At 44.6% G+C, this 27,752-nt stretch overlaps 1 protein-coding gene across 2 annotated transcripts in view; it reads left to right on the top strand.

Annotated features, from left to right (window-relative positions):
- STYXL1 (serine/threonine/tyrosine interacting like 1) overlaps positions 1-27,752 on the top strand; it is a 248,182-nt gene that overhangs the window by 141,363 nt on the left and 79,067 nt on the right. For both annotated transcript variants that reach the window (XM_085646928.1, XM_085646929.1), the window contains 3 exons: positions 2,186-2,331; positions 10,706-10,803; positions 25,751-25,863. In XM_085646928.1, coding sequence (XP_085503054.1) covers positions 2,186-2,331; positions 10,706-10,803; positions 25,751-25,863 — 357 coding nt within the window. The remainder of the gene's footprint in view (positions 1-2,185; positions 2,332-10,705; positions 10,804-25,750; positions 25,864-27,752) is intronic.

Genomic DNA, 27,752 nt, shown 5'->3' on the forward strand with positions numbered 1-27,752 from the left:
TCGTTTTGACATATCATAACCAAGACCCCCCACCCCCTTCAAGCCAACTTACTCTCCTTTTCTCTATTACGTGTGGTTGTTCCTACTATCTGTACTAAACATTTGACATGTGTTATAGAATATGCTGCTGCCCCCAATTAAAGCGGTCTCTCCCACCTGCACCAAAAGAGTTCACTCAATTCACCCCGCCTTTCCACTTCTTGTGCAGTGAAGGTAGTTTGCTGTATTGGCTCCCCAATCCTAACAATTTTAACCCCCTTATTTGGCGATCCAGTGCCTTGCCCTCTTTTCTTAGTCACAGCGGCTTGACCTCAGGAGGATCCTAATCACTGCTTCACCCGAAGCTTCTACTGAAGAGCATTCCTGTCTGCTTTACTCTGGGCTCTCCGTGGTATAAAGTAGTCCTCATTTTCTCCTCAATTCTGTGCTCCCATACTGATCAAAGATTCTCCACCAAATTCAGGTCGCAATATGTAATTTACACTTAAATTCAGTCGAGAGGCTTCCCTATTGATTCCCTTGCAGAGCAACCTCCCTAGCAAAGTAGTTGAGGTCAAAAATTGGGCCCCAGTGTCCTGGGAGTCAAGCCTCGACAGCCTCTGGGGAATCCACCCCTCCCCCTACTCATTCTCGAGGCCTTCACAAGGCACCTCTATCTGCCACAGTCCTAGTTTACTGTGAGACCTCCTTTAAGTTCTGCCTCTCCACACTGGTCCACAGCGTGTACAGAAAACTGATGCCCACAAGGCTAATTCCACCATTCATGCCTTCTGAGAATTGCCACCAAATGGCGCCAAGAATAATTGCTGCTGCTACATCATGTTTTGAGTAGTGAAGGGCATGCTGGAGCCCACTCCTTTCCCCCACATCTCACAAGAGGTGGGGCAGGTCACTGGGACTCAGAAACAGACAGGATGGCCATTGAATAGGGTATATTACTGAGTTATGAAAGACAGCTGGCATCATGGAGCCCGGTCACCCCCAACACCTCTCTCAACACAGTTTTATCCACTTTCTCCCACACTCTTGCAACCTACCTGACCTTATATGGATAGTCTCCTGGGACACCACTTCCCATCATCATGATTTTTTGCAGCATACACCGAGTTCCCCGTTTGGTTAGCTAGATCATTGGACCAGCTAACTGCATGTTGCAGCTGTGACGCTGAAGAATGCAGGTAGAGATCCAGACAATCCAGTCGCCTGCATTCTCAGGGCAACTTCAACATGACCAGTTTCACTCTGGTTCTCATGCCAGTCCACCCAATCAATCAATCAAGTATGTTTATGGAATGCAATGATTACCTAAATTGGTTTCTTACTACTAAAATGAGGCTGGTTGAACAGATGAATTATTGAATGAACAAGTTTTTTTTAGATCCTTTGTAAAACAAGTAATAGAAGATTGAATATGAATGGCTATACGCAGGATATTCCATGATTTAGCTGTAGCCACAGGACAGGATCCATAACTGTCTTTACTTGATTTTGGAATATGTAGACGACATACCTGGTTAGATATCAGAATCCTTGAAGACTTATACCGAAATCGTTTAGATATAAAATCAAATAATTGCGAACAGATTGCTTTGTGCACTATGGTCATGGCTTTAAAGATAACTCTGGCATGAACTTCATAAAAAGTTTTCAAAGTAACCGCAAATCGCAGTAGTTGCCAATGCTTGTTTGCCTTTTGAGTAAAAAGCAGTGATTTACAATTTGCTTAATAATTTATATCTCCAGAATCCTCTGGTGGATTTTGTTTTGGTGTCTAAAAAGTCATAAAAATAATATTGCTTTATATAAAGTGGTGTCAGACTTCCTTTATGTTGAGTATCTTTCTTATTCAATTGTTTTGGTACTTCTAAATGCTCTGCACCTGTTTCTTTGCTAAAGCCTGACTGTTCAAAGCACAGCTACCCAGGGTGGAGCTAAGGTTGTACAAACAAGCATGAATGGACACAAGATAGGTTTATAAGTTTATTACATGGAGAGGTCACACAACCACACCATATAATAAAATACATTATCTCACAGACACATTTATGCACACATAATAAAGATGGATTTCCATCCTGATAAACTATCAATAAATATGATTGACTGACTAGTTATTTCTGATGGATATGACTCTCTATCTGACATCTGGCCCTTACCTGCTTTCTCCTCTGCTTGTCCCACAAAGGAGATTGATGAGTTTCAGCCATATCCTCTGGAGATCCTGACTGTTGGGTTATATCTGGGAGATACCCGTCAGGCCAATGAGCCGCCTATTCAGAAGGACTTGAAAATTAAAGCCCAGGTGAATGTGACTGAAGAGCCTGGGATAATGTAAGTTAGTACTTGGAATATACACATATGCTGCAATGTATTCATTAAGTTGCATATGTTGGTAAACCTTAATGTCAATGTTTGAAGCCGTCACAGCTAGGTTGGTCTATATCTTTTACAAGTTAAGCTTTACGCCTGATTTTATTTTTATTTATTTACTATTTTCGTGTGAACCTGACTTGGAGAAGTAACACAGAGCTGTAGAAATTGAGAGTGACACAAAGAAGAAGTGGATTCCATCTTGGTCATCTAGCCAGTAGCACTGATCAATCAAGAGGGGAGAAGGATTACAACAGGTTACACAGTGGGAGGGAAGAGGAGTGGTGACAATGGGGGCGAAACAGAAGTTGGGAGATGAAGCAGGGGTAGAACTGTCTCTTGTAGACAGGTGTTGAGTTAATGACTGAGCAGTGGTTTAATGAGCCATTATTTATGTGCTCCTAGAAGATGTAGCTCCAAGCTACTTTCTGGATTGGCACGTTTTGGTGTGTTTGATGATGAGATGTTACAGTATGAGGAATAGGCCAAGAACACCTGTGATTGGTTATTTTTTTATTTCCATTTTTGCGACAATTATTTCTTTATTCAGCAAAAGAAGCATTAACCATAAAGCTTATGGTACCAACATTTTAAACTTGGAAAAACAACAATTCACAATTTCTCATTCCAGTGGATTACTCCAACTCCCCCTCCCTGCTCATCGTCATCTATGGTGCATTAAAAACATTATGTAAACAGAGTCAGACATGAGCAAGCTACATTGTAAATTTTGAAAATAAATAATTGCCGTACACTGTAGGATAACGAGTCATCAACATCAGACTGTATGCAATATATGGGCAAAAAGTAGATCAATGGGAGAACTGAACAAATAACATTTTATGGTAGCATTAATAGTCGGTTTGTTAGCCAAATTTAGTTGATGGTCCTTATCAGTCCCAAATCTGGTCAAGGGTCCAGTGTAGTCAAGAGAAGGCATCAAGGTCCCCATGACCACAGGCTATCTGGGCAAGAATCTACAAGGACCACGATTAATGGCCATGTAAAGAGGTACTGGAACCTCAGTTGGAAGTACAATCTAAAGATGCTGCCCTATGTAAAACCACAGATTCAATGACATATAGGGTCTCAAAGGGGTGGCAGCCGTGCTGCATTTTCACCATAGATACCTCAGGACCTCATCACGGGGGTTGTGTTTCATAGGCATTGAGTCATTCAAATGGTCATCCAAGATCAGCGTGGGCAAAGCACCCTGGTGTTAAGATGGCTTCCCTCTTTGGGGTGGGAGGGGCTGTCATTCTGTTCAAGAACAGCCTCAGATTCAGTCAAATGTTTCCAGCTTATCATGAGCCTATATATAATGGTTTCACAATGGACTATTTTTACCAATTTTGTAAGCCAGTCCTCCACTGTGGTAGTGAAGACCTGCCTCAAACAACACAGTTTACACATCTTAGCAGTAGCCAGAGATGTCACTAGCCATCTATGTATTTGATGTGATATACCCACTATGTCATCTACGTCATGGAGCACAGCCAAGTGAGCTTAAGGATGATTATAAACAATACCCACACCAATCAGTTTGCCTGTAAGTATGGCCAATGCCATAGAATGTGCAGTAAATCATGACTGTTATGCACCCGTCTTCAGCACCGAGAGTGGTGACGGAGACACCCACTATTTAGTCTCAGAGGGTCCAATACCGCCAATGTAAGATTTTGAAGTGGAGAAACTTCAACCTAGCTTCCCTAACTTATCAATCAGGAGATGGTAGCGGTGTCGACCAATCCTCTTGGGTATAGTCTGTGCTGAGTAAAGTCTGTCATAAGAGCCTAGTTAGATGCTGAACGGATTTAGGGGGAAGTTGTTGACGAGAAGACCATCCAGACTAGAGACAACACTCCCCACAGAATAAAGTACTGTATTACTGAAGCAGACTTAACTCTTGATTCAGGGTTTGCAAAAGGAGATGGTCAAGGAGAGACAGACCCCTGTCAGACCAATCTTTCCATAGCAGAAGCTAAGCAGAAGACCATTAGTGTTGCATTCCTCCATGTGGAGGAGAGAAGTGGAGATGGAACTCTACCTTTAGAAGTTTGTTGGATTCCTTCTATACAGTGAACATACAACAGACAATCTAGTCATCTACAGTATCTATGTGGGTGACTGGCTGGTAAAGAGGCAGCATGGGAGAAGGGCAGTGAAACTGTCAATGTTCTCTATCTACCCATCCAGGTACATCAGACTGGAAGGAAACAGGCCAACTGGGTAAAATGATCAGTGTAGTAATAAGACACTATGTGGAGCAGTCTCTGGCCCTCAGATGTCATATGTGCCCAGAGGTTAAAAATGTCATCTTGGGTTTCAGCCAACCACAGATGTAGCATTTAATGTTCTAATCAATACAGGTAAATGTGTCTTTGGAGATCCTTAATTGTAAGCATTCTAGAACATAGCACAGTCTAGGTGAGATTGAGATTAGATCAGTGCACTAAGTCAAGTTTCATTTGGGCCAGTAAATAAGTCAGATTGTCATTATAAATTTTTTCATGCCTCTATTTAATCATATCCCTAGCTACTTAGGGTCCCAGGGACCCACCTTATCTTGACCCCAGGAAAAATGCCCTTTGTGGTAGCATGAGACACAAGCAGAGCTTTGTACTTGGCCCAATTTATTTTATTTTAATTAAAAGGACATCAATACAGATACTAGGGAGGCAGATGAGGTAAGAATCATCAGTATATGCCCTGACTAAAGGAACAACTTAAATAGGCCAACTGCTACTAGGATGCCGTAAATTCTCTGAGACTGTCTAATAAAATGGGCTGGGGTTAAAGGGTCAAGGGAAAAACAAATGACATAGCAGGCATCTGTCTAGCCCTGGGTTGAATCTTAATTGGTTTGGATAAGAAACCTCCACAGCTGAAACTCCCGCTTGGCATTTCACAGAGCCACCAAACTTTGGAAATTAAGTCTTGTCCCAGGCCTGCCTTCTTCGGAATTCTAAAAACGCACCCCACTCCACAAGGTTGAAGGTCTTCTCAGCATCAAAGGACAATGCTAGGCATTCAGTCTGAAAGCCCTTCATCAGCCACAGAATGAGAGCATTTTTAGGTAGTTCCCACATTTAAGATTAGGGCTAGAGCCTACTTGAGAAGAAGTGAACAAAGGTCTGTATCAATTTGCAAAGCCTGTTGGCTATAGATTTTCCCAGTATTTTAATATCAACAATGATCAGGGAGATAGTGTGAATACTAGAGCATTCCAGGTGGTATAGGGAATATGATGGCTTTGTTAGAAATTGGCCCTAAAGAGGACACATGGTTAGGTAGGGATTCACCGTGCACTGTGCTGTGAGATCTGACTTCTATCTCCACTGCAGAACATTTTGTTTATAGCTTCTTTCTGGACATGTCCATGTAGTATTACACACAACATCTACCTGATGTGATTAAGTGCTCATTTATTTCTATAGATTCCTGTACATAACATTTGATTTATTTTTATGTAGTCATGTATATCCAATCTGAGGAGATCTTCTCTTCTGGGGTCCTATACTTAGTGGCTTTTATGCACCATTGCAAAGACACAAGGCAGTGTATCCTAAGTCTATGGACAGATATAGTAGGGAATGGTTGGCAACCCACTCTTCATTATGTCTCAACACACCTGGTAGCAGGTAGCCCTGACAGGAAAATACTCTACCTAGGATCAAGAGCCATGTACACAGGGTAGAAGAGTATAGTCCATACCAATTGGGTGAAAGAGGTGCCATGGGTCGAGCAGATAGTAAACTTGCATCACGTTGTGTGACATAACCCTATCTCTAGCATTGCTCAGATCAGACAGGCCAAATCTATCAAAGAAGTTATGCAGGGCTAGAACCCTGTAGCCTTCCTCAATGACTTTGGAGTTCCCAATTCTCAGTACAGTCTCGATAATGTAGACAAAAATACCTGTCTATGGATGTCGGGAAAATATAAAGTTCCCTTGATCAGCTCCTGTTGTCCAGCCATTATTGGCTTTACCCCATTTTTTGAGATTTTATGTAGAAGTGTTTTTTCAGACCAGAATGGCAATCCTGTCCTTTTTTGGAACAAGAGGTAAACTCAGATTGATTGCCCTTCGAATCTGTCTTCTACCTACTACTGATTACAGTTCGTACCCAGTCCCTTTTAGCTTCAGTGGCTTGGATTCAGGGACATGGGTCTTTTAAATCAGAGCAACGTTAGCCTGTTGTAGTATTATACCAATGCAAAATCTATTTTCTGTTCACATAATGTGACAACCCATTTACATTCAGTGATGTAATCCTCAGTGGCTTGCTCACCGTATTCATAACTGATGTCTCAGCTGGCCTCTTAACAGTCAGGCAAAGATCTCAAAGTATGATTACTGCTCAGGGAGTGGATGGTCAGCTCTCAGGGGTAGAGGGTAGGGGGCTTGTACCTACAGTCCTTTGTTGTTGTCTACTAGGGGAAATTTGATGAGTGCCCCGGGATAGCCTGTCCAGTAGCAATTATGTATTAAAAGAGATATACTGGATGCTTAGGATAGGATATTGTGAAAAATGTGGTCCACTTGCAATAGGGAGGAATATTATCATCGACAAATGGAAGGTCTACGGACTAGGGGAAATGTAGGGGTGTGCTGTTGAAGGATTCCTACATTTCCCCTAGTCCGTAGACCTTCCATTTGTCGATGATAATTTTCCTCCTTATTGCAAGTGGACCACATTTTTCTCACTATCCTATCCTAAGCATCCAGTATATCTATTTCGTACATAAGGATTCCTGCAGGGGTAGTCCAACATTTCTGTTGTCCTGGAGCTATACTCCAGTGCTGTGGGTCCAAGAGCGTGAATATAGTTATTGAGTAGAAAGCAGTCTGGATAAGATTGATTACTGTTGAAAGGTCCCTGCTACCATGCCATTTGCCCAGAAATAACAGATAATCTGCAGGGGGTTATGTCGGTACGGTTGAGTGTTTGAACCCGGCGGAATCAAGTCCCTGTCACCAGACCAAAAAGCCACTCAGTGTATGTCCTGTCTGCATTAGTGAGAACAATAAAGAAGGTTAGTGATCGTAACAGGTTTATCATAAACAACTAGCAAGAAACTCAAACTCTTACATTTACAGTCTCTGCAACACAGCTGATCATGGTGTCCCTGGATCCTAAGGACTTGCACAATCAAGTACTATCGGTCTCCAGGAAACGATCCTGATGTTGCAGTAGCCTCCACTCACAAGGGCCTCACCAAATCCATGGAACAGATAGTGAATCACAATAACAGATCAGTGTGGCAGACTGTCCTCATGGTCTTGTTAGCCTGAGCCTTGCTTCAAGAGTGAACATGATTTGTCCCTTTCTGTGGGAAGTCTTTCTACTATTTGGCTAGGACCACCTCTCTAGGATGTTCGTCTATCAGATCCTGATCCATAGAGCGGTTGTGAATCCCCACCGGGATCAGTCTGGTACAGGCGCAATGAGGGACGGTGCCATCCTTGGGTTGAGGACTGTGAATGTGTCACCACTTCCATAAAGTTGGCACCAAGGGAGTGAAGGAAACTTTCCAGCTTGCCATCCATTGTGATGATCATGAGAAATGGATCAAGCAAACCAAATTTTGTGTCCCACTGTTTTTGACAGGGGCACAGAGCCAAGAACATTTTCCATTACACATTTGTTGTAGAAGGAGAAAAAGCCAATAAGGTTTAGATTGAAAGCACAGTCACTGGCTAGGACACTGCTCATCGAAAAGGTGTTTCCTAAACTAAATGTAGAATTTCTTAGATATAGTGAGGAATACTTGGATTTTCACACCTGCCACTTGCCACCATATTTTCTGGCTCATTCTTAGGGTCACATCTTTTTTGCTAGTGGGGAAAATGCCACCATATCAAAGACTGGCTCTGTGCTCATTCATCTTGCGGCACAGCATTGCACTGTCTTACATTTCCATACAAGAGATGATTCACTCTTCACACACACTTTTGTTTCTTCTCAGAATCACTCAATAGGCTATTTGGAGTATTGTGGATGTCCCATCCACTCTATGTACAATGGGTGTATCTTCTAAATAAGGTGAACCCTCTATTTCAATTGTATACCTCAGTATTCACTCTGAAGAGGGCAGACAGGGCATCAGCCAATTCTTGGTGACATTTCCGCACACATCCACCTCTACATGACTCCTCTGTTATTACTGGCACTCTGCTTTGCTCTTCTGCCCTAGCTCTTTTCTACTGGGTGGTTACTTGGCCTGACTGTCCTCTTTGCTATCTCTGCTGATGGTCACTACTGGTATTTCCAGTGCCTCATCCTTTTGACAATTATGGGATCACTAGCTGGTAACATATCGACCACATAAGAGATGCTATGGCCAATGGATGATGGACTCCAACTGGAAATCCCTTATGGTCTTGTCTGCATCTCCTCCCACACTTCCTCCTCTGCTTTGGTCACATCTTTGCTCACATTTTTGCACAGAGCTTTGTTGTTTGGTGTTTGTAGCTACGTCTGCACTACCTAAATCTTTCTACAGTGTTCCATCCTCAGATTGCATGCTATCTGAAAAAGCTTTCTATACTCCTAAAACCCGACTTTTTCCAAAACTTCTGATTGCCACCTCTCTTTTTACCTTTAAGGACACGTTTCTACTTTCTATCCTTGCACGCCTCCTCTCTCAGAACACAGCCTGCTCTGTCACGAGTGTTTGCAGTAATCTCAATTTTTGCTTTTCTACAATTTGCCCACACCTCCTTTTAAAGATCATAACAAATTACTTTGTAAGAGTTACCTTTAAATCCCCTCTAACCCACTTATTAATCCCACCAACCATCTGCATGAACTCATAAACCACCTCCAAATGGTTACAGCCAAGTTATATTCATTTCGTCTACCACAAAGAAACGTAAGTAAATGAATGGAATGTTTCCTGGAATTAATATTGTAATATTCATTCCAATAGCACACAATAATCAATAACACTGAACTAACCACTAACCTCGGTTTCTGGAGCAGCGTGCTTCAACGCCTCGTCAGGGGTAGTAAGTGCTATATAAATACAATTACAATAAATCCCCATACATACATGCATTCTATGCTGGTGTGCGGAATACTGCTTAGACGCGGCTGTCGTGGCTGCATTGAAGCTTTCCCCCTTCCAAAGGTAAATGCTAATACAACACACCCATAGTGTATATGCAGAGGTCCTACTTAATGACCAATAATATGGACCAATATTTATACAAAGTCGAAGGTGTTAACGGGAAACCTCACCCGGCCCGGACACGGAAAGGATTGACAGATTGATAGCTCTTTCTCGATTCTGTGGGTGGTGGTGCATGGCCGTTCTTAGTTGGTGGAGCGATTTGTCTGGTTAATTCCGATATCGAACGAGACTCCTCCATGCTAACTAGTTACGCGACCCCCAGTGATTTCCTAAGAAAAAAAAAGAACGTGCTCTACCGACATCTTGTGGACCCTTCATCATATCTTGTTGGACTTTGGATTGCCATACATGACTTCATAAACTGTGAAAAAACTCTTTTGACTTTGTATAAATATTGGTCCATATTATTGGTCATTAAGTAGGACCTCTGCATATACACTATGGGTGTGCTGTATTAGCTTTTGTTTCTGAATTTCTTAAAGGGCAGATTGTTTTTTCCATCTGCCTAATAAGCACTCTTGGGTGTTGGGTGCTTTTAGCTAGCCAAGAACCCTGTTTCGTTCATAACAATATTCCATTTTATGGTTTCACGCTTTTGACTTTTTGCTATATTTATATTGTATTTTGATGTGCAGGTTTTCCCATTAGGGAACACTACTACCCTTGTGTACTAACCCCTTCCAAAGGTGTTCTTGTTCTAGTATTATAAAAGCTCCGCATTAGCAGTTTATGTAGAACCACCAGCCATGGGCCTGTTCCCTTGAGCCACTAAGTAATCACTATCGAGTGTCCCTAAAACCTGCAGTCCTATCATTCCATATATTGATGTTCCATTTCTACAAGCTCCTTTCCAGTTGACTCCATCTCTTTAAGCTCCAGTCCTGCATCCTAAAGCCTTGTAGCCTCCAATGTAATGTTCAAGTTTGACATCTCCACTCCTCAAGAACTGCTGGGTCTGCTTGATCTCAGACGCCAACTGGAACTTGTGTGAGTGCTGGTGTGTGAGCTCATGAATGCACTTATCAGTGGTTTGCATTTCTTCACTCTTTCCACTACAACATTTTTACTATTTATTTTCTATATATCTTGAAAGCAGTTTATAACTCAAGTGGTCACTATTTCCAAATGAGAGTGTTTTTCAGGAACAGATGGAAAATATGACACAATTTCACTGACTGTCATCTTTTGCTCTTTCCAGTTATCCCCCTGGTGCCTGCCACACCTTCCAAATTCCCGTCCCAGATTCCTGCGAAGCAGACATCTTCTCCTTCTTCCCAGATGTGTGCAACTTTATAGGTGAGATGCTTGTTTGATCCCATGTCTATAGTGTGTGCAAATGGGGCCCTTTACACGTTTTTGCTATGCATCCCCCTCACTTACACAGCTGTTCCAGTTATGCCGCCGTTTTTATTAGAAATACAACTCATAACACTGCACACTCAGCATTGCTACAAATACAGGCAAACTATAGCATTTGACCCACAAGACTACCAATACAGTCGGAAATCAGCTGTTTCATCCGAACCATACTCATTTGTTCCACCCATACCATACCATGCTCACCATTGCCGCCCACAGCTTCTCTTACTCAGATAATCTTTCAATACCACCCCTTCTCGAAGCATACCCGTACACAAGGCATTTGAGTCTGCGACATGCTCTTTTTCAGTGGCTTCACTTATTCACTCACATCCCTTGTTCATCTACCCAGCCCATACCAGCTCCTATTAATGCCAGATCGTCCACACTTTCTCATATTCATCTTGCAAGCTAGAGGATTCCATACTCAACTATGCCACCTATCCTTCACTAAAACCAGCCATGTCACCCAAAACCATTCATTAATCAGCCATACCACTCTTCCCTTGAGATGCTCATATACAGCACTTTCCATCCCATCCCATCCTCTGCAATTCCATCCTATATTAAGCTGTTTCATCTCTGTGACCCCATTTTTAATAATCACCCACACCTTCCCTTACTTGGCCATGGCAAGTATTCCACCTAATAATGAGCTCTGTTGCTCAAACCCACCCGTAACTAGTTGTACACGTCTATGTCTACTTACTGATCATTGGAATGCATACCACCTTATACTTAGCAGTGCCAGAGGCACCAGGCCCATTCATCCAGACTTTACCCTACTAAGTCATGCCACCCACTGTATGCCATGCCCAACAGTACAAACCAAACAATAACATACTCATCCATGTTACCTAAATCTTGCCTTACATAGTCATGCCACACAACCACACTAATTGCATACTACTGCATACTTTAACCAGTTATGCCTTTTTACTATCTTATACTCAGCCACGTGACTTTACCGGATCAATCACCCGTTTACACTTCCATAACGTATATACCACCCAGTATTCAGAGCTGTGCCACATAAACCACTTTATTATGGGGCACACTCTTTTATAACCTATATACCATAACGAGAAAACGTGATGTTTACAGCTTATCATGATTTAATTCAAAGTCCTGACTCCTTTAGTGAGTACTGTGAGTGTCTTTGGTCCGTAGTATTTCTTACTCTGTGGTTGACCTTTGGCTAAAAGGATTCAGGCAGCAGGACGATTTTTGGAGAATTGTGTAAGGCACGCATTACACCCTAGAGACTTGTCTGACTTATTTTCCATAGAAAGGGCGCACAGGGCGCTGACGCCTGTTCCTCCCATGGGCGCTCTACAGAGAGCCTTCATGGATAGGATACTGTATTGCAGGGATATAGACGCGATCTTGAGAGCTGCTAGGGAGGCATCCGTTACGCAGTTTGAAAATCATAAAATTGTGATTTACCCTGACTTTGCCCAGAAGATCCAGGAGTAGCGCAGTTCTTTTCTGGAGGTGAAGAGGAGGTTGTGTAGCTTCCACCTCAAGTACATGCTCCTTCACTCAGCCAAGCTCCGTGTCTTAGCGGGAAACATCATTTACCACAGGGCCGGAATCACGCGATACCTTTACCACGCATCCATTACCACGCAAATGCCTTTACCACGCAAGCCTTTACCACAAATATGCCTTTACCACGCATGCGTTTAAGAGTTAGAATATATATAATGCGCTAAACGCATGCGTGGTAAAGATTTGTGTGGTAAAGTTATTTGCGTGGTAATTGACGTGTAGTAAAGGCATGCGTGATAATCGTGCACTCTTTCCCGAGCGGTGTTCGAGAGTTTGCCTTCGCTGCTTATCTCGCAGATCTGGGCAGGGGGACGTAGTAGAGTGGCGAGGGGAGAGGCGGTGAGTGTGACGATGTAGATCCGGGTGGCAGGATACTCCTGGAGGGAGACCAGCTCAGCTGAAAGTGGGTGGCCCCATAGGCAATCAACCCTGCTGACACACATGAAAGCCTAAATGAAGTCAGTGACCCCGGTGCCTGACCCTGACATGGCTGCTGGTAGAGGACGCACGAGATAGAACAACAGGCTGAGTTAATGAAGGAAACCAAGCATAGGGAGCACACAAAAGAGACGCCAGCAGGGGAGGGGTGGGAGACACATCTTGAAACCAGGATCTGGAGGCTGAGAGACAGTCTGGGGACTAGTGGAAACTGCATCAGAAGACTTTACTCCTATAACATATACATTATAGAGGATTCATATGTTCTCTACGGCAGCGAAATTAGGTCGAAGTGGCCGCCTCTGGGGACATCTGACACACCAATTTTCTAATATTGGCCACCATGAGTGGGCCCCTTTCCAAAGCACTCCTTCTCCCCTTGTTGGGGAGGGATCCAGCATTTATACCCTGGAGTCTCAGAGACCCCTCTGAGAGAGTTCACAGCGACTAGGGAGTCTCACACAGCGGAGGCCTGGGTTTTTACCCATTACCACTGGGAGCACAGCACTGTACACCGTGACCGGCGCGCTCAATGGGACTTTTTGGACTATGCCCCCCTGGGCGTTAACTATAACCTTTTTTGTATGTACTGCGGTGCCCGAGCAACCTTTGGCCGATGACCGGTGGAGCTGTCCCTCGCAGCTATAGAGGAGTTTGGCTTTGGTTCACCCCTCGGCCGTCACCTACCCAGCCGGACGTCGGACACTGTTTTTCCTCGTCTCCCCGTTGTGCCTCCTATATCCTCTCCCTCCTCTTCCCTCCATTATTCTCCCCTACCTCCCCTATTCCTTCTCTCTCTCCCCTATTCTTCTATCCCCTTGGCTATTTTTTTCCTCTTGTTTATGCTATGCTTTTGTACTCATGTAATTCCTGTAAATAAGCTCCAGAAACTGATGTAACTTTGTAACCATGTTCCTCATGTAAAGCGCTCTGACACCTCCGGGTCTTGCCAGCGCTATATAAAACTCAATAAATAAAATAAAATACATTTCTGTTCCAGCTGCTAGACGATGGGGGGGCTGGCAGTTCCCACTTAGGAGCAATATTACCTGGCCTCCCAGATCCAACATGCTGCGCATTGGCTTGTGGAGGGGGGCAACTGAGAGAAGTCTCTTCTACAGGACACAATGAGGGGCCTGTTCCTTTTTCAGCATCTGATGGCAGGGGGCTGGGACGCAGCTCGGATACTGTACCTTATTAAAGACACAGCTTCCTTATGGGAACAGACTGTCAAGGTGGTTCTGAAGAGGGCTCCTTTTGCCAGGGAATTCGTTTTTTAGGACTTGCCATCATTCTAAGTGCTTGTGGATTTCGTGGATGGTCTGCCTGGTGGTAGGGTGGTTGCAACACGCTGGGGGAATTGTCCCCCAATTAAGTTTTTTTATATTTGAAGCGGTTCAGTGCAGTTTTTGGCTAGAGCCAGGGTAGTTTCTACAAAATGCTAGCTTTAGAGCTATAATCAGGGATATATATGGCCCTCCTTCACTGCGGTTTCATGCCCGTTACTTACTTTTCAGGGATTGGAACTGAGATGGGGCCACCACTTAGCCTCTCTCCTATACAAAGCCATGACAGCTGATCAGACGCATACTCCATTCCCTGCCTGGAGATACACATCGATGCATGCATTGGTGGAGACCATATCGAGCAGTGCCAGATTTAAACTCACACATTTTAATTTCCTATATCACAAGTACATGAAGCTAGTGCTCTTACATAAAATGGAACCTAGTAGGTCAACTGTCCTAGATGCCAGAGCCCCAGGGCATCTTTTTTTACACTTGTCTTGAAATTGCCCACCTGAACATATGTTCTGTATGAGTGTGGTGGCTTGGGCGAGGGAGGTAGTGCGGATTCCCTTTACTGTGGACCCTACCGTTTGCCTATTAAGTGATATCCATAGAAAGAAAGGCCAAGAAATTACATTTAAGTTCTTGCATTTGTTGCTACTACTGACTGCACGCTGTGTGGCGATCATCTGAATGGGTCAGACGGGTCCCAATTTTGAGCACTGGGTGGCAGATGTGATTGAACGGGCAGTGGCAGAGGAGGTGCAGCTGAGGCAGTGCAGGCGGGAGGTTAAGGTGGAGGATAATCTGGGGCTTGGGTTGAACTCTGGGCTGCCTTCATGGACCACAGGGTTCCTAAATGCACTCCTCGACAGATGAAGTGGACTCTACAGCCACGGTTGATGACTAATTGTTTTCTGTGGGGTATGGCATTGTCCTTTTGAGAGTCCTGGGGACGACTGGGCTCGACTCCCTGTGTTTATGAGGAAGATTGATTTGGGTGTAATGCTGCGGTTTAGGTTTACTATTGTTGCACCGGCTGGATCTCTCTGTGATATGGTTGATGATGGCTACTGTAAACACTTCTGCTTCTGTTATTCCAAAAGAAACCACTGAAGAATGTTTAAAAAAAAAAACTTTTAAAAAACTCTACTTTCTACTGAGCCCACCAACTTAAACTTCATTGTTTCATTACCCCTTTTTCCTCTTTGCTTAATTAAATTGAGCATAGTCTATCAGTCGTGTAGTGAATGTCTGCTTGTAGTAGAGATTGGTGGAGTTACCATCCACCTTCGTCTTGGTCCCCCCTCCTCATATATGCTGAAAGCTCCTTAGTGCTGACATGGCTGACCTGCAATCACTGTTTCTTTTCCCCTTATAGTGGCCACTGCCACAGAGGCTAGAGTCCCCTTGGAAGGAGTGGAGGGCGGTAGGAGAAGGTTGTCAAGGAGAGGGAAATCTCTCAATTCAGCAGACTGGCCATAAGCTGTAATACCCCCTTAGAGTACATCTCCTTCAGAGAGATCACTGTTTAATTCCAAGAATTTACCAAGGAGTGTATATATCAGTGACAAAACTGTAACAGGTTCAGAAATATTGAACAATACATTTTGAACTCTTAAAGGAGAGCCCAATTCTATCTGTTTACAATACCATGCACATTAGATTACAACAGCTGATTCACCACTTATTAATGATGGCAAGCTACAGGTATATCCAGGGGTTTTATGCCAGAATATCATATATAGAAATATTGTTTGACATAAATATTGTATCTTAAATGTCATTCACAAAAATATCACCTCATTAGGTGTTGATTGTCTATTATTGAATTCAATAAAGCAATATTTTTGTAAATAGTATGTAGGACACAATATCTATGTCCGTCAGATGATGTTCTGACAATGATATTCTAGCCACACTATCAGACCCCTTTTGGGGGTCAACAGGGCAGACAGGGGATACAGGGCTCCAACCATGGTGGTTGAGGTCATTTGTTGCTGGTGTCCTGGTATCCACCCTACAATGGGTTTGCAATCTCAGTCAAGTACAAGCTTTCAACATCTGACTCTCAGGGTACCGAGGGTGAGATACAAAAATGTGCCTGTTGGTAATGCTTATCATTTATGTAAAAAGAAAATACTTTAAATCTAACAGCAGAATGTAATTCTACACATTTTGATGGGAACATAATACTAGTCTGTAATTTCAACTATGTTTTTTTTTTTGATAATCAAGTTTATTGAATTTTTTGGAATAAAAAACATATTGGTAGCACACATACACATTATACAAGCACTTTGTATTAAACGGGTTACAATTTGGCTCAAAAGACACTTGTGGGTGAAACCCTGCCCGCGCCTGTTGCTCAGCACATACACTACCAGTTGGACCTTTCACACTGGCGATAAATTAAACCATATGCCCCATATTTTGCCAAAGAGTTCTGGGCAGCCTCGGGCCTCGAAGAGGGGCTCCTCTTGGGTACCACACCAGTCTACCCCCCGCCTCCAGGCCCTCATGGTGGGCGGCTTGGCCTGGGACCAAAGCGCAGCAATATCACGCTTTGCCACCGCCACAGCCGTGCCCAAAAGACGCTTATCAGCCCGTGATCCATCAAGGCCGTCGAACACTCCCAGGATCAGACGCAGCGGGTCATGAGGGACCTCCCAACCAAGAGTTTGCGTAAGTTCGCGCTCCACCCCTGCCAGAATGGGGCAAGAGCGGGGCATTGCCACACCATGTGATAAAAATCGGCAGGGGAGTGGGTGCAGCGCGGGCACGCTGGAGAGGACCGCAAACGAGCGCTAAACATTCACGCCGGGGTGAGGTAAGCCGTGTGAAGGTAGTATAGTTGAACTAGACGCAGCTTGGAGGAGGTCGTCAGGGTCTTAGGTGCCATAAGGGCGTCCCTCCAGTCCGCGTCTTCTAGGGGGCCCAACCACCCCTCCCACCGGGCACGGAGCGAGTCTAAGGACGCTGAGCCATTATTCACCAAGGAGCGGTAAATCCGGGACACCCCCCCTCTGCCCAGGTTCCCCATCATCACTTGGGCCTCCAGGGGACTAAATTCAGGAAGGGAGGTGGGGGCCGGGATATGGACTTGGAGAGCGTGCCTCAACTGCAAATATTTGTAGAATTGGGAGGAATGGAGGGAGTGGCGGTGTTGTAGGTCTGCAAACGATCTGACATGGTCCCCCACCCAAACGTCCCCGAGCTGCGAGATCCCGATGTGGTCCCATTTACGGAAGTGTTGGAGGGACGAGACCTCTTCTAGCCAGGCCCGCTCCACAGAGGTGTCTGCCTCGTGAGTTTCCGATCTCATTTAACATACCGTAGAGCGGCACGCCATGCCATGAGCACCGTTCTAGTGACAGGGGGGATATCCTGGGGAACTGGGCTCCCGTACAGGTATGCCTGGAGTATCGCAAAGTCTGTCATCTGGAGCTCCACTCGGTACGCCGGGTCGGACCAGCCACCTGCGAACCAATCGTGGATCACAATCAACCTCGTGGCCAAATAGTAGAGGTGGAGATTAGTCACCCCCATTCCTCCATCATAGGGGGTATGCGGCAATGCGCTAGAGACACACGTGTTGTCCCTCCACCCCATAAAAATCGGGTGAGGACTCTGTCCAGCTCCCGAAACCAACTACCCGGGAGATGAATGGTCACGTTTTGCAGGATGTACAGGAAGCGGGGGAGGACCATCATTTTTTCAGATATGTTTAACAGTAAGGTGTTACACCCCATTCTCTTTTCCGTGTCCTCTGTCCCCACTAGGGTTGTGATCCTATGTCTACCGTCCCCAACACACTATGGCTTAGACATTGCTCAGGCACAGGTGTCAATAGCATTAAATTATCTCACTGGTTAAATGCAACTCAGTTTAATGTTTTTGACCCCTCTGGTAATAGTCTCAAGCATGTGCTACAGACTTGTCTGCACACTCTAGTGTTTTCTCTCAGGTGCAGGCTAAACCCTCCTTTACCTGCAATTTGTTAGATATTCTTTTGGTGTTGAGCTGTGGGCTCATCATCTATGCATTTATGGCACAAAAAGCATTTGGCATGGTTTGAGATGTAGAAGTCTTCTCTGCCATGCATTTTTAGAATGATTTATGTCTCATCTGCATAATTTTAGCAAGCTAGTTTGAATGGTGTAATCAGGTCAAGGAAGGGAGTTAGGTAGATGCTGAATAATATATCAGATATGATGGACCCATTAGGGATGCTACAATTGTGTGTCTTTTGCTTTCTCGCCCTAAGTGCGCCGGGTATGCCCAGACGTGGGTCCTGGGCTCACTGTGCCACTGGAATCAAGCTATCCTGGCTGATATGGGGTTAAACTCCGAAACCGGTCCTAGGATGCTTGTTTCCGGTCCAGGGAGGACCTGGCTTGGCAGTTCGGGCTGGACTGTTCCCATGAGGCACAAGGTCAAGACAGATTTGCATGTGGCCAGGTCTAAAGTGGGGTGGGTTGGTGAGCCAAAGAATGATGGTTTTAACCCAGATCTCCTGATTGGGGGTGAATGTGTTGATTTGTTCTGCATTCCGTCCGTCAATTGTGTGTCTTTTGCTTTCTCGCCCTAAGTGCGCCAGGTATGCCCAGACGTGGGTCCTGGGCTCACTGTGCCACTGGAATCAAGCTATCCTGGCTGATGATGGGTGAAACTCAGAAACCGGTCCTAGGATGCTTGTTTCCGGTCCAGGGAGGACCTGGATTGGTAGTTCGGCTGGCCTGTTCCCATGAGGCACAGGGTCAAGACTGATTTGCATATGGCCAGGTCTAAACTAGGGTGGCATGGTGAGCAAAAGAATGATGGTTTTAACCCAGATCTTTTGACTGGGGGTGAATGTGTTGATTTGTTCTGCATTCCGTCCATCAATTGTGTGTCTTTTGCTTTCTCGCCCTAAGTGCGCCAGGTATGCCCAGATGTGGGTCCTGGGCTCACTGTGTCACTGGAATCAAGCTATCCTGGCTGATGAGGGGTAAAATTCCGAAACCGGTCCTAGGATGCTTGTTTCCGGTCCAGGGAGGACCTGGCTTGGCAGGTCGGCTGCACTGTTCCCATGAGACAAAGAGTCAAGACTGATTTGCATATGGCCAAGTCTAAACTGGGGTGGCATGGTGAGCAAAAGAATGATGGATTTAACCCAGATCTCTTGACTGGGGTTGAATGTGTTGATTTGTTTTGCATTCCGTCCATCAATTGTGTGTCTTTTGCTTTCTCGCCCTAAGTGCGCCAGGTATGCCCAGGCGTGGGCATGTGCTCACTGTGCCACTGGAATCAAGCTGTTTGGCTGGTGAGGGGTGAAACTCCGAAACAGGTCCTAGGATGCTTGTTTCCGGTCCAGGGAGGACCTGGCTTGGCAGTTCGGCTGGACTGTTCCCATGAGGAAAAGAGTCAAGACTGATTTGCATATGGGGAGGTCTAAATTGGGGTGGCATGGTGAGCAAAAGAATGATGGATGTAACCCAAATCTCTTGACTGGGGGTGAATGTGTTGATCTGTTCTCTATTCCATCCATCAATTGTGTGTCTTTTGCTTTCTCGCCCTTAGTGCGCCAAGTATGCCCAGACGTGGGTCCTGGGCTCACTGTGCCACTGGAATCAAGCTATCCTGGCTGATGAGGGGTGAAACTCCAAAACCGGTTCCATGATGCTTGTTTCCGGTCCAGGGAGGACCTTGCTTGGCAATTCGGGCTGGGCTGTTCCCATGAGGCACAGGGTCAAGACTGATTTGCATATGGCCAGGTCTAAACTGGGGTGGCATGGTGAGCAAAAGAATGATGGATTTAACCCAGGTCTCTTGACTGGGGGTGAATGTGTTGATTTGTTCTGCATTCCGTCCATCCATTGTGTGTCTTTTACAGTGTTGAGTTTGAGCAGCTGATGTGAAAAGTGGTTGGTATACTACACTTTGACTGTCTCTGAGGTAAGAGACAATCAATTTTAGAACATTTTCACATGTTCCGAGATGATTGAGTGTTTGTAGTAGCATGTGGTGTGGTGGTGGACGTTGTCAAAAGCTGATGATAGATCCAGAAGCAATTGGGTGGCCTCTCTGTTCTTATCCACTGTGAGTTTAATGTCACCCCAAATGGCCATGACAGCTTACCTTGTTGCTTCTACCTTGTCTGAAACCCTATTATTGGTCTGATATTGTCATTTTCCTCCGTAAACTTTAAAAGTTAAGCAAACATTGCTGTTTCAAATATTTATTTATCTTTGAAAGTGGCCATTTGATATCGGTCTCTAGTTTGCTGGGTCGGATGGGTCAAGGCTTTTCTTTTGGAGGAGTGGTGTAATGTAGGCAGTGTTCAGCCAGGTGGGAATGAGCCTAGTTCTAAGGACTTGCTGAGTCAACTCCTCGGGTATATAGATGATTTTGTGGGCCAAGCAAACAGAATTGATCTGTTTGCGACTTGAGTACCAGTGATGCTTCTTACATGGTGTCTCTTCCTTGGAGTGTCCTTCATGTTTCAGTTGAAGGGCACTAATGTATCTCCCCCTTTCCTCTTGAACGCAGACGTTTTGTCAATTTATGTACTCCTTGCAACGTGTTTCTCATAGTAGTCTTCTTGCCCAATCAGATTTGTCTTTCTGGTCTACTGAATGAAATTCTTCTATTGATAAATAGTGATATTGAGAATGTGTACCTCTTTTACTTTGAAGGAGTTCTACCCAATGATGAAGTTTGTCTATCTTCTGACTTTGTTTGGTAGATTAGACAATACCATCAGCACACATGTAAGGAAGTTCCCTCACTGCCTAGGAAGCCAACCAGAACAGTAATCAATTGACCCTAGCCCTGCAGATCTGCTACTAACTTTTCATGACACCTCACCCCGGCCACGAGGATCACCTCTTCCAATGAAAACTCTCATACATCACAGTACCACATGTTAAATATTGTACCCTAATTTTGTAGCCAGTGTTCTACAATGCACCCCTTAACATGGAGCAAACGTATACAATTTTTTCCCCTTTTTTCGGTCCTGGTTGTATGCCGAGTGCATACTGTTTTAAGGCAAAAACAATGAAATTTCTTATAGTTTCCCTCAGCTGAACCATCACTTGTTGCCAGTACTTCCTAGCAATTGAAGGGGTCCAAATAATCAGTTGAATAATGCTCAATACTTGGAGAGGCATTGGTGCTAGAAATTATGTACAAACTGGTGCACTGTTCTATGGGTCTAGGCTAGCAGCTCTTGAGGTATGCATGGCATAGCAGGGTGCCTCCGTTCATGCAAAATTGTTGAGCCTTCTACTAAGCCATCCTTTAATGTTCCGAGAAACAACTCTGAGATGCTTGTAGAGGGAAGCAGGAATGGGAGATGAGGGATTCTTTCCATTCTGAAGTTTTTGCTACCACAAAACTAGTGTTGAAGAGGGTGCATTAGGACAGCATTGTTGACAGAGTAACTTCTCTTTCTTACCCATCAACATCAGGCACAGCAAATGTGCAGACAAGGGAAGTAGCATCACTCTTGCTGGCTCTGACAATCTTCATGGACACTAAAAGAGAGGCCTTCAGGATCCCATGTCTCAAATACAGTCTTGCTGACAGTAGCCATCAGGCCAGAGGCAAGATATAGGTCATAATTACTCAGCTAACAGACCAGTATTAAAAGGTGGAGTTTCTTTCTGTGGGACTGATGATAACAGGCACAGCTGCCCTGCCATAATTTTCTTCCTACAAGTCGTTATCCTATACTCAATAATAGCATGCACCATTGTGGAACTGAGGGCTTATGACTTATGATATTATTCCTGTGATTAGGGCAATGAAAATAAACACAATTCATGGCCAATGTGAAGATCACTAGTTTGTCAAATGTGGTATAATAATCAGAGAAGTCATTCCAGTGCCTCAAAAGGATTACAGGTAAAGATCTGCCTCCCTGTGTGCACGATTATCACTGGTATATTACACCTCTCCTGCTGACATCGTTACTGTTTTAAAGTCTCTGCTGCCAATATAATTTCTGTGCCTTACCCCCTAATCGTCATGACACCCTCTTCAGCTACCTCAATATCCACTTCCTACTGTTATTATATATTTTATGGACTTAACAAATAATCTGTACACTTTCTGCTATACTAAATCTGTATTGCACTATTTATATATGTACTGTATCTACCACTAAAGTGTCCTACATATATTTATATTCCATAGCTACCTCACTTTTCGTCGTACAAATATACCCCAAAACTGTATCACCTGTATATCCTGATGCTTATTTTTCTTTTTCATATGGTCACTGTGTCTCTATACTTACTATTGTGACTCATGCTGTGACGGATGTGCAAATGCTGTTAAGCGCTCTGATAACTTCTGGTCAAGTTCACGCTCTACAAAACCTGACAAATAAATAAAAATAATTACCACAACAGGAACAGTTAGAAAACTATAGTGGGCCTACGAGTGGTAGAATAATAACTCAGGCAGATTGTGTTTTCTTGCAAATTATTTAAAGGGCTTGTTTACTGTCACTGATTGTGCCCTATAGTGTGGCAGAGCTATTGTTATGAAGATATCAGGGAGAAGGTAGGGCAGGACATATGTAGGTTGTGACTGTGAAGTCAGTGCAGTGAAGAATGAACCAGATGATAGGCGAAGAGGAGGACTTGCAAAAGAGAAGACAGACAGGGTTCGGGTGAGAGCTAAATAGATGAAAAGGAAGAAAGAAAGGTAGGGCTTGGGATGAATTGTGTCACGATTTGCACCCTGCACTCTTGTGCCCACCACCATAGGGGTGCATAGTGTGACTTTCCTGTGCTCTTATAAGCTTCCAGATACTCCCCTGCATGCATATCCTGACTTCCATCCATGTGGTCACTATTTGGGAATTGACATCCATTCCTAATCCATGCCGGGTTTTGTGAAAGACAGCCTGCTCATGCTTGAAGCCAGCCTGCTCATGTTTGGAACTCCATTACCTAGAATTCCCTGCTCACTGCTTCGTCTCCACCCCTGCAGGCCAAGGATGGGTGGAGGAATTCAGCTCACCTGTAGCTGGCTGCTGCTAGCCTGCTCACACCTAATGCATGTGATTACTGTTAGCTCTTTTAAGCCCCAGCTCCCTTCAAGCCAAGGTTGGTCATTGTAGCTGTGTTACGGTGAGACCGATCCTTGTTTCCTGAGCTTTTGCTATTCCTTGATTCCTGAGCTATAGTTAATCCTTGTTCCTCGATTCCTGAGCTATAGCCATTCCTTGTGCCTGAATTAGCACTACCTGCAGTGCTACCTTGTTTCCTGAGCTCCAGAGCTATAGTTATTCTTTGTGCCTGAGCTTGAGCTATTTCTTGTTCCTGATTTGCACTGCTTGCAGTGCTCTCTTGACTCCTTGTCTCCGGAGCTGTATCTATTTCCTGTTTCCTTGAACTAGCACTGCCTGCAGTGCTTCCTTGACTCCTGAGCTATAGTAACTTCCTGTTCCTGAACTAGCACTGCCTGCATTGCTAACTTGGCTCTTGAGCTTTTGCTCAATTCTTGTTTCTGCTCCAGCACAGCCTTCAGTGCTACTGTGTTTTCTTGTCTTCTGATTTAATACTATTCTAGTATACCCTTGTAGCTTCCCGTTCTGCATATGTTACGATTCCGTCCCAGGTCCGATACTCCTCAGGATTCGGGCGTAGGGGGTCCACCTCTCGACGTCCCCAACTCCTGCACTAAAGGCACGGAAGGTTGGAGCAATCAAGCGAGGGAAGGGAAGGATGGGAACAGCAGGGATTAGAACCTTTAAAGAAATATAAACACAGAAACAACACTATACATTAACATGCCTAAAAAAAGGCTACTCTCAGTAATTCTTGCTAAGATTCCCAATGATCTACATTCGTGAGCCTCACTATTGCGCCATAAGCAAGCCCACACCTAAATCATGCCCAGTACCATGCACCTAGCAAACATACCGGCACATCATGACAGTTCAACCGTCTCCATGGGATAATGCCCTTTCGAAGTGAACAAAGCGGAAGCTAACTTCCTATGGTCTCAATAGTTCCACCCAGAATAGTTTGGATAGTCTCGTTGTGGCTTTAGAGCAATAGGAAGTGGTTGCCCTGGAGAATCATGTAACACAAACAAAACAATGCTCCTGGCAGAAAGACATGAACCTCTGTCTACTGTGAGCCTTTTAATTTGTCAGAATAGTATGAGCTAGGAAATCCGCACGGTTGCCTCACCGCTCCATTGGACCCCAGCTCCGAGTACCTATCCCACTTTAAGCAAAAGCACCCCAGCTTCTGGAAGCGAGGGTAAGGAAACAAACGGGTATGCGTCACCCCCAAATGCACCAGTGATAATAGTTACTGCCTCGGGCGATCAGCCTTACAAAGTCCCCAAGAGGCTCACTCCCCCATGGGAGAAACGAGCTCCGGCGCCGATACCTGTGGGTGGTTCGAAGACCGACGACTGAACCCGGCTCCGTCGTGCACGCCGATCCTCGCGTGCGCGTCAACCGTTTTGGTTCCCACGCGTCTCGGTTTTCCCACTTTCTCCGGAAGGCGAAGGAGGGGTTTTTCCAGGCACCCTGCCAGGAACGAAATACCCTTCACCGATGCAGGAAGGGAAACCAGCGACGTGGCTCTCGAGAAAACTTCTGGTAACGGGTTCGGAAACACGGAACTCCTTAATCCAGAATTACGCACAGTGTGGGGTGTGCGTAATGGCTATTTATTCCCGAGGCTCCTCCCACTCTATTCCCGGGGAGTCTGGGAAGTGTAGTCGATGCAGGCGCGCGATGCCTGCTTCCTGACAGTATATCCTTTTCCGGTCCCTGCTTTTCTTTCCATTTCCTTGGTTCCAGTTCCTTGTTTACTGTCTTCTATTCCTGCTGTCTTGCTTCTTTTACCTTGTATGTTAGTTACTTGCTTTCTTCCAAGTTTGCCCTGGGATTTCCTTCCTTTCCTATTAAGCACTCCTCCTTGCTAGCTCCTTGTCTATTGTGCTTATGTTTAGTTCTACCCCCTTGTTTTTACTGCCTTGCGTGTTCCTGTTTCATCGCCAGGATCCGTGGGCACAGCTGACTATCTAGGTGGTGTTTCTTGTTCACTGTGAGTATTGTCTTTGAGTTACATTTATAACATCACCATTGGTATCAGCGCCACAGACCCTGCCTTTGCATGCATATCCTATATGTGGGTATTTGCAGTCAGTATCTGTAACAGCAATTGTGGTTGAGGAACTTACTGAGATTCAGTCTTACTGTGTGGAGCTCCCGAGTGCTTTACCCCACATTCCCTTTATTGCTAATGTTGTTTTATATATAAGTGTGTTGCACGTCCATCCTGGATGTAGTTATTGTGAATGCTAAATTGCCTCAAGAATGCCCATCCTTTGAGTCTTTGCCATCTTGTTTGCTTGTACAGGCTTCCCATATGGATCCTTTTTCTCCTCTGACTCCCTGTGTGATCCTGGGCAGCGCTGTACTCCTCTTTCTGTGGAAGTTTTATACCCAGTTCCCAATCCTGCACCGTCCCTGATAAAGTGTAGGAGTGACCATCTCAAGACATAGAAGACAAAGTAAAAGAAAGATATGTAGAAAAAGTGCCTAAACTTGCTTGATAAAAACCCATATTCCATGTCCATTTTGGCAGACACTCATCTGTCCCCGAGCTTCTCAGTGCTTGTGTACTCCAGCCTGGGGATCAGCCGCAGCTGCAGCGTGGTGATTGCCTACCTCATGCATCAGCAGAAGAAGACCCTGCAGGTATGAATCCAGCACCTGGGCATGTTAACATTAACGGTTTGAGTCAGGCAGTGCATTGCTAGACAGTAGTAAGGTTCAGTCAGTCTCTTACCCTCAACACACCCCTTGCAGTGAGTGACTGGATGTGACCATTGTTGTCTGCATTGAAATGTAAAGACTGGCTTCGGAAGAGCGTGTTAAATGAAAATCAGTTTTTACTTAAGATATACTTTGTTAAAAACGTAGGACGCAAAAAATACACAGAATACTTTAAAGCATCAAGCCAAAATAAATTAACTTGTCTACATGTGAAGAAGAAATATGTTATTTACAAATTTTCTATCACTCACTCATGTGCATAGGTGTCAAGCATATATAGTAACACAAAAGGGCAACACAATATTCCCTTGTGGGCTTGGGTTTCTATTATAAAGTAGGTAAAAGGGCCAACAAGGGATTCATTTAGAATAAGGGATAATGGGAATATTTAGATTAATCTGCGATGCCCGAGAGTGACATCTCAACTAAATTGGTTTTACTTACTGCACAGAAAAACACAGATTATTAAAGAGAAATTGAATCATTCATGTAGGCAGGAGTGTGTGCTTTTCAAAATCGTATTGGAATCAAACAAATAAGAGATAAAAGGCTTCAGAATAAATGATAGCTTATGGTACATTGACAATGTATATGACAATACAGCTAGAGTCTTAAAGTTTGCTTACATATGACAATGTTCTCGATGCCCACTTTCTCAGTACAACCAGAGAATGTTCTGCTTAGAGTAGAAACAAGACTCATGGGAGTGATATGAATTGTCCAAAGGAAAGATGGGCTGTACGTCAACGTTACGGTCTCATTAGGTAAGAACCTACTAGAGCCATCTACAGGACAGTGATGTTTATTCTAAGATGAATGTAGGACCCCACTAGAAGTGTGAAAAGAGGATTAGGGCAATAATAAATCAAACAAGTCGGTCTGTATACAGTAGCATACACCTGCAGTGGCAACAGTAGCAAAAGGAAGAGTGCTGGTTTGATCGTGATGTGTGTGCGGATAGAAACCACCACCTAAGTTAAAAACGATAATATCAGCATGCCACTAGGAAGAGATTCCAAGCAGGGCTGGACTGGGAACAGAAACCGGCCCTGGAAAACTGCTCAGCCGGCGCACCCCTGGGTTGAGGGGGAGTGCAGCCGAGCAGTTTGCGAGGACCGGTTTCGGCCGACTTTGTTACAGGGGGCTGAAAATGCCGACCCCCGGTAACAAAAACCGTCCCCCAGGGGCCCAAAACCGGCCCCCACCCTAGCAGCCTACCGGGAAAACGCCCGGTGCCCGCTATGGCCAGTCCGGCCCTGATTCCAAGAGAGGTTAAAGTTGTGCCTAGAGCTTGAGAGTGAGGGGAGCAGGATATTCTAGTGTAGAATACAAATTCTCGTGCAAAAGACAGTACTCTCAAGGCCTGTGTGCCCAAGATATAATATGTGAACCGAATTCAAGAGTCAGAGCGATACAACTTATTATGATGGTACATGCTTCTCATTGGGGTGCATCTTCGTAAGAGAAGGAGCAATGTAGATGCACTAACTCAAAGGAAGCCAATGAGAAGCCTGGAGTCTGCAGCGGTTCCAGTGCTAGTGGGTGGATATACGACCAATAATGGTCATCGGAAAGCGAATGAAACAATTAGCTTTAGGTTAAGAGATAGCGAGTGCTAATTGTTCATCAGAAAAAAGTTATGAACTTACTGTCCTTGTAAGTCAAACGTGGTCACAGAATAATGAATCACAGTGAAAAATGACTATCGATAGTAAGTCGAGGGAGCCTAAGAGAGCTGAAATTATAGAATCATATAATCGCAATTGGGGTGAAGGCATTAATGATGGTATTGATAGAGCAGGCACTTTGAA

The sequence above is a fragment of the Triturus cristatus genome, chromosome 3_2 (genome assembly GCF_964204655.1).
Source record: "Triturus cristatus chromosome 3_2, aTriCri1.1, whole genome shotgun sequence".
Lineage (NCBI taxonomy): Eukaryota > Metazoa > Chordata > Amphibia > Caudata > Salamandridae > Triturus > Triturus cristatus.